The sequence below is a fragment of the Nilaparvata lugens genome, chromosome 4 (genome assembly GCF_014356525.2).
Source record: "Nilaparvata lugens isolate BPH chromosome 4, ASM1435652v1, whole genome shotgun sequence".
NCBI classification, from domain to species: domain Eukaryota; kingdom Metazoa; phylum Arthropoda; class Insecta; order Hemiptera; family Delphacidae; genus Nilaparvata; species Nilaparvata lugens.
The window spans coordinates 66929418-66942503 of record NC_052507.1 but is presented as its reverse complement, the minus strand read 5'-3'; the positions used below and the strand labels follow the sequence as shown (position 1 = coordinate 66942503).

Here is a 13086-nt window from a genome sequence, read left to right as displayed (position 1 = left end):
ATACCATACAATCAAATTGTTTAATAATAACGACTTGATACTGTACTATTAAACTTTAATAAGTTGTAACAGCTTCTTCTTTCTCATCCAATTTTGAAAACTACCACAATGGAACTTCCACTAAAATGAGAAAAAAATTATTGAATTTCTCATATCCTGTAATTTACTAGGCTAATATCTTGCTGAAATGAAAACGATTTGATATTGTCAAAACCACTAATTTATTGAAACAATTTGAGATACTAGTTTCGGGTGTTACACCATTATTAATCTCAAGTAAATTGAAAACTGAAACATTTTGCTCCAGAATATACACTATGGCAGATTTAAATAAATGAAAATATACATCTGAGTACCCTTTTAAATTATTTTGCACGACATGTTTCGGCTACTAATGCCATTGTTATTTTGCACGAAAAACTTTGAAAATGGCATAAGTAGCCGAAACATGTCGTGCAAAATAATTTAAAAGGGTTTTCAGATGTATATTTTTTATTTTAAAAGTAGCCCTAAAGAAAAAAGACACTATGGCAGATTGTACATTGGCTGTTAACCAATGAAGCTCTACTGTCATTGGCCGAGACTAGACACGCCCAAGTCTTCTTGTGAGCTTCTACTATTAAACGGTTTTTTATTTACACGGATTTATTATGTCTACAATCAACTAGTGACTCAAATATCCTTGTGTATGACAATATTAATTCGTTTTCATCCAATATACGATAGATATGAACATCACGTTCACAACAACACAGAAAATCTTTTTTTATTAATATCACTTTTCAAAGTTTTCTACTTCTGACTTCCCCATGATTTATTTGAATGCATTTGTCCACTCTGGATTCGATTCTTCAGTAACTATTTCACAGAATATTATGACAGTATAATACAAGGTGCGCTAGAGAAACATACTTATTTGAAAAAAATCACGTATGTTGAAATGGTCGTGTAGAAGGTCAGGAGTGGGCGCATCTGAAGGGGAAAGTTCTCAAGTTTATCCTTCCTCAAGTAAATTAACCATCATTCTCTGGTCTAGAGAGCAGCGGGCCTTCGCAGTTGAGAGCTTCTTTTCTAATGGTCGATCACCTTCCGCGCTCGATTTTAAATTCCTCCCCACAGACTCGTTCCTGGCCATAATTCGATTCTGTCGTGGGTTAACTCATATCAGGAGTGTGAAGTGTCGCCAGAAATGGACTTCAACGAACCATCAGAACTCCATAAAATATCGAAGGAGTGAGGTAGTCAGTTGTGCGTTCTCCCAGGCGTCGGCTCGCAAACACGCCGCTGCTATGGCAATTTCGGACTCCACTGTTCGACGAATTTTCCATGAAGACCAACTTCATCCCTTTAAATTGGCTGTTGTTCAAGAATTTACTGAACGCGATTCTGTTGCCCGTCAAAATGCATCGCATAAGCTGATTGATAACCTGCCTGAAGACTCAGTCATATTTTTTAGTAACAAGGCTCATTTCTACATGCGATTCGTCAATGTGATTTTCTATGGGGTTATTTGAAATCTTTGGTTTATGTACATTACCGTGTATGGAGAACGGACCATAGCACACCTCAAGAACAACATTCGCGACGCCATTGCCAACATACCAATTGATATACTGCAACGAAATTTCAAAAATCGATTTCATCAGTGCATGCGCAATGGGGGTCGCCATTGGTCTTATCTCATTTTCAAGACTGCATCGAGAAAAATTGATATATTGTATTCTCATATAAGAAAGATTGAAACAATATCTCAGGTACTTTTTTTTTATTGACCTTTCAAATAAGTAAGTTTCTCTGGCGCACCTTGTCCTATTTCACAGCTTTTATCCAATAGCTTACCTGAGGAAGGCAATCAGGTCTAGACTCGAAGATAACAAGGAGTACACCAATAGGAACTGTAACCTGGGAGAGCTCCAATCCGTCAGCAATTTTTGTTCTTCTCAACACTCTTCCCACGTTTGTATGGCTAGACTCTGCAATCTGTCGCAAGCCTAAAAGACAATAGAGGATTAGGAAACTCAAGTGGAAAACATAACCTATCCTTCACCCATATACTAAAATAGATTATATTTAAATGTAATACTCAAATATAATATAGATTGAAATTGAAACATACCTTTTCTCACAGAATAGAATAATATGAAGTAATTTTAACAACACAGAATTAAGTTCTCAAAGTTTAATAAATCGTTGAACAATAGTAGATTTCCGATATTCTCCGGACTCTCAATATAATGACTAAATTAATAATATTGGTTCAACATGAATATTATTTAGACTCCTGGTTTTTTACAAACATTCATATGGTTGAAGTTTATTCCATAAGAGATCAAAATTACACAACATTGTGATGTGTGTGAGATTTAAACACAACAGAAAAGAGAGTACAATGAACCAATTAGTATCGATGCTTACTTATTAGTCTGGTTGCCTTGATAATCATAAGACAAAATTCATGGAAAGTCGAAAAATTATGCGAACATTGACAAGCGTTTGAAATTGACTGAGTCTTCATGCAGTAAAATTATCCAAATCAATCAATGGAAATGTTGAAATTTATTGATGATTGACACAGAATTCTAATGGTTTCAAGTTGACTCGCCCAACTCAAATCAAAAAAATGCAATTATGAAAGGATTAAATAGACAATCAAATTGTCATTATTAGCTCCGAGCCACGCAATTTTCCTCTTCTCGTTCTTCTCATCAGTAAATTTAATATGAATTTTATAATCAGAAAATTATTTGTCATGATCTTTTTGTCTGGATTCGCAGAACTATTCCGATGATTATTGATTTCATTGGAAATGTTCCGAAAGCTTTTTCAAACGAAGTCAGAAAGCGAGAGAAATAAAAACTTATCTGAATACCCAGTCCTTTTTAATTATAATTGCTCCTTCTCCATATTCTTTCCTTTAATGCAAATACAGCTTATCAGCCATTCAACAAAACTTTCTCCTTTCATTATAGCTGATATTCTTCGATTGCTCAATTCAGTATAGGATAATAATTGATCAAGTTTTTATTCTCTTTCGTGATAAATAGGTTATAGAATGAAATTCTCTCTCTCATTTATTGACTTGCAAAGTTTACAAACTTTCTTAAACAACATCAGATGTTTTGTATGTATTCTATAAATATAAGAGTTTTAGATGGATCAAACCATTTCAGAACTAAATACTACCTAGCTATCTAGAATTATCTATGGTAACTCCACTCTACTGGTGATTATCATCATGTAGAAGATTCACTCACTTGTTATGAGGTTAATCATCAATAAATTGCAACCTTCCCTTTTGATTGATTGGCATAATTTTACTGCGTGAAGACTCAGCCAATTTCAAACGCTCGCCAATGTTCGCATGATTTCTCTAAAGGTGAGTACAGATATACGCGCCGCGAATATGAGCAATTCACTTTTAATCAGCTGATTATATCTGTATTTTTACAGACACGGTAAGATACAGATATAAAAAGCTAGGCATCAGCTGATTAAAAGTGAATTGCTCATGTTCGCGGCGCGTAAATCTGTATGCACTTTAAGTTAAGGAGGTATGCTGAAGGAACAAGAACTCACTCTCTTTGAACTCTGTCAAACTTGATTAGTACCCGCAAAACTTGATGTTCACAATTATTTGATAATTGCTTGATTTCAAAATTTCCCAAAGATTCTTGATACTTGAGATCTGATATTGTCAAATCTCAAAATCTGACATTAGCTTACTTGTAGAAAAATAGAATAAATGAATGACCTTCTTTTTTATTCTTCAAAGATGTTCGATCATTTATTACTGCCAGCCTTTCATAGGGAAAACCGATGTTAGCTGAGTATTTTTCCTTCTTCTCAATATATTCAGCACAACCCACCATGAGCCTGTTTTTTACATTTGCTATTCTTGTGTATTAATATTAAATTTAATAAAATTCAAATAAATACAAAAATTAACATTTGATAGTGTCAAATCTCCAAATCTGACAATTATTACTTGTGAATAAAATTTGAATAAACATAAAAATGAGATTTCATAGTGTCAAATCTCGAAATCTGACAATCACTTGTAAATAAAATTCGAATAAATAAACAATTTAGTGTTAATAGTGTCAAATCTACAAATCTGACAATAACAAGATCTCCAAAACTTGGTGGAATGGTATATATATTGTTGGTGAGAGCATCTGAGATCAGTGATTCGAGTTTGGGAACACAGTAAAGTAAGTACTTGCCTGTAGCCAAACTTTTAAGTTTGGCGGGAGTTAGGGAAAGTCGTGACTGGAGTGGCTTGGCAAGTCCGCTCTTAGCCGCTTCCGATAAGTCCTTGGCATTAGCGGCAAGAATATCGCTCTGCCTGGAAGTGAGGAGATCGGCCAGGGTGAAGATACACGAGGCGCGGTCACCGGGCGAAAGTGCCTGAAGGGTTCGGCTTCCGTGGCGAGCTGCAATACAAACATTTGCAATTATTCACTCAAATCATATAAGTGGAAAATATCTCAATAATAGCATAGAGTAAGGATATCACATGGTATAGGGATCCTGTTCCAAATGCCATTTTTTTCAAGCCAATAGTCCACCTAGTACTTATATCACATAGCTTCTCATAACTTATATCACATAGTCATAGCTTGATATCACAAAGCTTCTCAGAAAAGTACTACGTGGACTATTGGCTTGAAAAAAATGGCATTTGGAACAGGATCCCTATACCCTATCCCTATGCTAGTTGTCTCAAATACTGTGCCGTTCACCCGTCGAAGAAAGTAATAACAAAAATCCACAGTAATAGACAATAATCTGCTTGATTGAACAATGAAATTTGGAACACAAACGTCTTATACCATGGGATATTAATTGGTCATGCTATCTTCTTGCTGAGATAAAATATAAGGGGAATATCTTAATATCAAGACAATACTCTGTATTTTTGTGAAGGTGATGTTGTATTTATCACATTTTTGTTAAATACTTGCTATTGTAGAAATCACTTATACATTGAAGCAATTCAATATACTAATTTCGGTTATTATACCATTACTGCTGGCTCTTCAATTGTAAAACTATAATATTGGTAACTGAAAGCTCAAACATTGAGCAACAGGATAAAAATGTATTATTGGTGGAGCCTTGCGATTGGCTCTTAACCAATGAACAAGGTTGAGAATATCTTGATATCAAGACAATATTATGTGGTATAGCAAAATTGATGTTGTGATATGTATCCATATTGAAAAAATCGCTTGATATCGTCAAAACCCAAAATTTATTAAAAACAATTTAACATGCTGGTTTCAGTTAAATACACTGGTTTACACTGGTAATACAGTAATACACTGGTTTCAGTTGTCACACCATTATTGACCGAAGCGAAGCTGAGGTCTTAGTTTAGACTCGATCGGCTTTTGTCTGTCTGTTTGTTTGTTTGTTTGTTTGTTTTACCGCAGTTACAGTCGCAGTTATTGTCCGATTGGGATGAAATTTGGTATGCAAGCTCTTTGAAACAAGATATATTGTGAATATGGAGACGATATAAAGGTACCTCCTTGATAAGTCCGGTACGTGTCCCTGCAAACAGTGTCTCTAGCACTTTCAATTGAGAAAATAATAGATGAAGTGGCTAAATCTTCACAATATACTGTACTTACTGGCCCTTCTCATTACATTGAGAGTTGTATTCATGAGCGAGGTCTACTGTTCGCAGAACTACTAGTTCTGTAGTGAAGTTAAAGTTTAAACATTGAGCAGCAGAGGATTTAAATTATAATGCGGGTGAAGCCAACAAAATGTAGGTTGAGCTCGACTGCCATTGGCCGACACTGAACACGCTATATTCAGAATTCTTAGGCTTGAGTATGCCAGCCAATCACAGTCGATCTCAACTCCCACTAATCGAACCAATGACCAATCATAGCAAGTCCGCTTTCTGCTGCTCAATGTTCAAGTTTTCAACTCATTAAAGATTGATAATAGTATGACAACGGGAACCAGTGTCTTAATTTTTTTAATAAATAAGTGGTTTTAACAATATCACGTAGTTCTCATGTTATCGAGAGAACTCACTTGCCTAGTATATCACAGAATATCAAACATTTTTTGCGTATTAGTTGAAGTGCTATTGTGATAGGTATCCAATTGATTAGAGGGAAACGAAGCAACTAAAAATTTCCCAAATATCGAGATATCAGTTTCGGTGTTACATCAGGTACGGTAAAGCTGGGTTTACACCAAAGTTATTAACAAAATGTTAATAACTTACTCCTTATAGATTCTATTAGATTGAACGGAACTTGACAAACACATATGTTCATCATGTGTATGATAAGTTATGTTCAATCTAATAGAATCTATAAGGATTGAGCTATTAACATTTTTGTTATTAACTCCGGTGTAAACGCAGCTTAAGTATGAATACGCATCAGTATGAATACGGTATCAGGTACGGTACAATCAGTATCAATCTCTACTTCATCAAATGAATTCTTCTACTTTGCACAGTCAAAACTTGAACTGAATTTGATCAGCTGGTGGATAATATTCAAAATAAACCCACAATCCAACACGAACAAGATTTGATATGGATTTAATCCAGTTTAAAATGAGATTTAATTCAAACTGAAACTGTGCAAACGACACTTGGTGCTCATCACATAACGCACTACATATAACGCATATTCACACTTGAAAACAATGATACACTGGAACATTCAGTTGAACATGTATTTTGATAATTTATTACTTCTTTATCGTTGTCTATGAAAAAAATTCTATGGATATTGGAGATTTAAGGTAGGCGCACACAGATCGTCATCGGATGGACGGTACGCATCGGACGGATCGGACGATTAGATTTGATGCATTGTTTTCAATTGGAGTGCGCATACCTATCCGCATCGTATAGGAAAACAATGCATCAAATCTAATCGTCCGATGCGTGCGTTCCGTCCGATGACGATGTGTGTGCGCCTACCCATTTATGAGTAAATATGTAAAGAAATAGAACCATAGAAATTGACCCATTGAAATAGAACCATGTGAAGAACCATTCATACACATCATACTCATCAGATGATTCATTTGATTGTACTAGAAGCATGATCTTTGTGTACACTGATGATCGGAAAGCTCTCCATTATTGGAACATGGGATTTAGAATCAATATTCAATCACTAGCACTATTCACACAGGCGAAATCATGTTGAAGAGCAGATAGGAACGAGTATTGAACAAAAGTGATTGATTTGGTGATGATAACACATTTATTTGAGCAAGAGCGGAATTGGTGATAACAGCCAGTGATCGGTTAGTGCCCTCGGAGTACGGACCGGCCGGAACTAACACACTAGGCAAACATGTCATTAGCTCAATAGACTGTCATCAAAATCGGGTCAACTGAAACGGCAAACAGCTCACTTCGTCACCGGCTGATGGACACTAATTCACTCCACACAAAACTGTAGACAGCTCGCCGATTTGTTTCATGTAAATAGAGTCAAAACAATTCCGGATTTTGTTGTTTCAGTCTGATTACAACGACCAGGCTCAATTCAAATTTCGAGCGCTCCAAACGCAATCAGCAATACATTTTTCTGAACAGAACACCTGCAGCTGGGCTTTTTAGAGAAGCGTAGGCGGAACAATGAATTCTCGGCCAATTATTTCACATTCATGAACTGTTCTTTTTTCAGAGTTCCTCTTCCACATCATGTGAGGGCTCTTTTAATTTTCACTGTTCCTCTCAAAAATTGTGATGATTTTTTATCGTTCTATTCGTCCGTGATTTCATTAAGATGATATTATAGGACTCATGAAATACACTCTTTTCTTATTTATTCATATAAATTTAAAGATGATTGAATTTGGGAAAACATTCTGGACAAAATTATTGAAGAATAACCGTACTAGGTCATTCCAAGAGCCATATCAGATTATACTGATAGTTGTTCCAAGGTTATAGCTATCCTCAAAGATATTTATAACTAAAGGAAGACGTTTTAGAATGTAACTATCATTCAAGCTCTGTGGAAGATAAAATGACATCACAGTGGTGTATGCACACAAAGATCGGTCAGGCGTTCCGAGTTCCGTGTTCTTGAGATCTGAATACATAGAAAGTTACTCGAAGGTATTGAATTAGTATATCTTATCTTAATACGATGAATTTATATTGCAGCTACAGACTCTAGCTCTCCATCTGTTTCTATCTATATGTAACAGATTCTAGCTCTCTATCTGTTCCTATTAAGTGAAATCATAACCCTATCTCGGACTTTTATAATGTTATCTGAATTTGGGAGAGAAGTAGTACAAGGAGTATCCTTTGTTTTTTCTCTCCCAATCAGTGCTTCCTTGTAAAAATTATGAAGGAATGAAAATAAAATAGAAATTTATCTTTTTCTTACTCAATAATTATTATCTTCAATTGATAATTCAACTAGAATGCTTGTATCTGACCGCCGCCAACTTGTCCATGGCAAGAACTTGGACCGCAGAACTTAAAACGCTCTCTGTGTGCAAACTCTCTGAGATTTCGCTCAATCTTTCACATCACAAAACAGTTATTTTACATCCCAGTACGCGTAAAACTATGTATTGAACTTGTTTTTTTTCAATTTGATAAACCTCAGTAGCTGAATGCTAAATGAAAAGCCAGAGTTTTCCAAAAAAACGTGATTTTTGAAGTAGAAAAGGGAATATGTGTTTACTAACAGATGTTTCTCTGCTATTCAGAACATACTGTGAGCTTTTCTCTTTCCATCTAACAGATCTATCCTAGATCCTTTTTCTGCCGTGTTTTTCCGGTCTGTTGATGTTTGCTAGCACGCCAACATTGCACATTTTGCCAGGTTATTATCGGGCCACCGATTTCAGGTTGCTCAATATGGTCGAACAGCTTCGGGTTTGAATTTGAGAGTAGGTTTTGGCCATTTCTTACTGACAGATCTCCATCAGCAGATGTGCACTTCTCTCGTATTCGTTGAAAATTTAATGGACTCCTACCTACCTTGTAATATAACGAGCATCTTCTCGCCACACGTGAGTTGATCTCAAAATCGATTGCAGCATCTTCATTCTTATCGAGCATGGATGCTTTCAACATTTTATTTTCATCGAGAGGAATATTATAGTCCATAAAAATAATACGAGTCTAGTACAGAAAATTCTCCACTCCTCCAATATCATCTTATACAGTATCTACTTGGAATAAGGAATTGGAGCGTGTGGTAATATTATGTTGGGAAAATTGGTAGTGACTGTTAGACCATCGATGAATTTTATTGATGTAGTATATTGATGCACTCACATATAATTATGATAGTTGAAAGAAGAGCCAAGAAAAACATGAAGTTTGTGTTTTTTGCCTATAATGCCCTATTGACACTCATACCCGTTAATAACTGCTGGACTTATAATGACTAGCTCAAAATGCTTTCAAGAACATTGAATCACCTTATGTCATAGAGAAGAGGTAAATCAAGAAGGTATCATTCCATGATATAGTGCGTTCATGTTCCAATTTTCAATTTTAACTCAAACCGATTGTCCTATCAGTTTTTTCTCATACTGTGCTGTTCTTACACTCTTACCCGGCTAAAAAAGCAATAATACACAATTAGTAGTCGACAGTAATCGGCTTCAGTTGAAAAAAATCGGCTTGAAATTTGGAACATCCCCACCCAAGTTTTTCTCCTGGTAGTAGCTTTCTTTTCTGTAGTCGATGGACAAGTAGCAAGAACAACCTATACCATGGCATAGCATATATTCTCATGCTATCTTTTCTCTATGGTTATGTAGAATGGTTCTGTCTATGAGAAACATGTTAGTTGGCTTCTGTAAATCGGTCTTGCTGAGAGAGAATAAATCTGAATCCTAATAAAACTCTTTTTATATTCTATCAGGCATTGCTGCTCAAAGATCTACCTACGTTCATACGCGCATGTTGTTTACTTTGACTCTCGGCAACGGATCCGACTATAGACGTGAAATTTTCTTGTATACCAACATATTTATATACTTGTATACAATTATACTTATCAACAAATTTCAATCACAAACACAATCATCATATTCTTTAAATAGATCATGTTGGTTTACGGGATTGGAGGAAGAGTTTAAGATAAATAGATTATAAAGCGGCGTTTACACCAAAGTTATTAACAAAATGTTTATTTCTCCGTCCTTATAGATTTTATTATAAATTGAACGGAGCTTGACAAAACATATTCACATCATGTGTATGATGAGTTATGTTCAATCTAATAGAATCTACAAGGACGGAAAAATAAACATTTTGTTAATATCTCTTTTCTGTATAGGGCTACTTTTTATAGAAATAGAAAGATAGAAAAATAGAAATCTCAGTACCATTTTTGAATTATTTAATCACAACATGTTTCGGACATTGATGCCATTTGTTGTGATTTTGTCACATTGTTGTGATTGAATAATTCAAAAAGGGTACTGAGATTTTTCTTTTTCTTTCTATTTTGTTAATAACTTTGGTGTAAACGCAGCTTAAGAGTTTGAAACGAATTTTGATTATCAAATCTCATTTTCCTTAGCAAATAAGATGTATTGATATGTAGATAGCGTTTCACTCTATAATAATAATTGAGATTGTAAATAAAAATAAAATTTTTCATGCATATATGACATTATAAAGAAAATTAATTTGAGAAGTCTAGTATTAATAACATTTTCATTGATCGATAAGTGGAACAATTTATTTACTGACCATTCTCAGCGAGTACCTCGACTGGTGCACTTCCAGCAGTTGATGATTCGGTGAAGAAAGTTCCAAGTTTGCGACCACTGATGATCGTTTTGATGGCCTTCTCCTGGTTTCCGTTGCAGATGACCACACTCACTCCTCTCTCCAACGCCCAAGTGGCTGCCTCCACCTTTAATCCAACACAAAACCCTTTAGATTATTCCTTATTATCGAAGTACAAGGATAATATCTATGTACTAATAAGTTTCCTAGTTCTGTATACAATTTTCATAGTTTTGCTACTCAATAATAATTAATAGAAGTACAAGAATGTTTGATTCACTTCTGTTCATAATCTCAGAGAATACTCCTATACTATAGTAAGGTTCACGTTATAATGGTAGTGGACAAAGATAGATGAACAGCGTTGCTGATTGTCTGCCTTACTTAAGGCTGTGCAAAGGTTAAAAATAAACTTTTTACTTGTGATATTTTTCAAAGTTTTTTCATTTGTATATCATCAAGATATCAAAATGGAAAAGTTCTCTCAGGAAAACATTTTTTTCCGATCATTACTTTCTGAGATATGAGCGACTAAAGTTTGAATTTTGGGACAGAACATTTCAAATTCGGTACGATATAAATCCATAAGATTCCGAGGATGGATTCTTCATGGTATTGTTGATCTAACAACAAAAAAACAAACATTGAAATTATACAGGTTTGGGTGAAACAAACATTTTCTTAAAATATCAATTATTGGAAAAGTTATTCAATTTACAAAAAATAACCAAAAATAGCTCAACTAAAAGTTATTTTTAGTGAATTGAATAACTATCTTAAAAATTCATATTTTCAGAAAATTTTTGTTTCACTAGATCAACAAGACCATGAAGAATCTATCCACCCAATCTCATGGATTTATCTCTTACCGAATTTGAAATGTTCTGTCCCGAAAATTTGAACTTTAGGCGCTCATATCTCAAAAAGTAATGATTAGAAAATTTTTTTCCTGAGAAATTTTTTTAATTTTGATATCTTGATGATATACAAATCAAAAAACTTCATCACAAAAATTTCAAAACTTCAAATCAAAAATATCACAAGTAAAAAGTTTATTTTTAGCCTTTGCACAGCCTTAACTATACTTATTCATTGTTAGAAACGGATTTGGCAACGTTGTGGAGCTAGTAAAGGATAGCGCTACCTGCTTTTTCGAATGATAGACAAGGATAGAAACACCAATGTTAATCAAATACTGTCATTATAACGTGGACCTCACTATAGATTGTTTATTCTCAGACAATGTTTATAGTTTTGCTACTCAATAATTGATAGCAGTACAAAAATGTTTGATGTACTGACAAATTTCTTGTCATAAACAGGATATCGTTAGTTTTGTCTCTTAATTGTAGATTATTATTTTCTTTTTTTTTGAAATATTGTTCATGTTTATTGTAAATTCTTTCATAGTAAATCACTCATGAACTTTTTAAATACATCAGGAAAAGTCCTAAACATATATTATTACGTGAATGGTGATTAGATAATTATGTTATGCTAGTTTTTCATCACTCTATCCATCTACTCTAACTTGACCTCAGATTCAATACACAACCGAGCTATTCCTGAAAGTACTTCAAAAATAATAAGTTCATTGTTCATTCAAATAATCTCCACAGTGTGTTTCTCAATTACGTTTTTTCCATCGTGAAGACCTGACATTTCTTCCGACTTTGTCATTTAAGCTAAATTCGGATGACATATAGCTGAAGGTTCACCCTATTTTTTCTATCCTAATTTATTATGATGAGTTGTTAATTCTCAGGGAGATATTTCATATGAGAACATTTTGAATAGATGCAAGGTTTTGAATATAAAAGGTATATTTCTGTTAACTTCGATTTTAGAAAATTTCTTCTGCAAAAAATATTTAGTTATGAAAGTTAATCGATATGATTTAAAGGAATGAGAGGTATAATGTACCATTTACTTCGAATAATTTTAGCCAGAAACACCTTAATCTACATTGTACCAAGAATTTTCAATGATTTACCCGATAATGGTGCTGAGTTTGTTAATATGTGCCTGTTGAAAAGAAATTTAAAGATTTGGTTGAATAATTACACTTTAGATGTAACATAATGTAACTCATTATTAATGTATTGTATTGTTGTAATTCATTCTGTTCTATTTTTTGTATGTAAGTTCAGGTTGACTATATATTATAACACTCTTTAGATTTTTGAGAGCTGAGCCAACAATTAATTAATTAATATCATGATAATTTTAACTGTTAAGAAAATTCTGTAAGTAAATTTGACAGTGTAATAAACTGATAAGTGAATTTAACTGTTGAGTAAAAATGAAGTTCACTGATATATGTA

General features: G+C 34.1%; 1 protein-coding gene across 3 annotated transcripts in view; it reads right to left on the bottom strand.

The window, feature by feature from the left end:
* Positions 1-13086, bottom strand: part of LOC111055463 (delta-1-pyrroline-5-carboxylate synthase) — an 83153-nt gene that overhangs the window by 18481 nt on the left and 51586 nt on the right. For all 3 annotated transcript variants that reach the window (XM_039426269.1, XM_039426270.1, XM_039426271.1), the window contains exons 8-10: positions 10724-10889; positions 4224-4433; positions 1840-1991 (exon numbers count right to left, since the gene is read on the bottom strand). In XM_039426269.1, coding sequence (XP_039282203.1) covers positions 1840-1991; positions 4224-4433; positions 10724-10889 — 528 coding nt within the window. The remainder of the gene's footprint in view (positions 1-1839; positions 1992-4223; positions 4434-10723; positions 10890-13086) is intronic.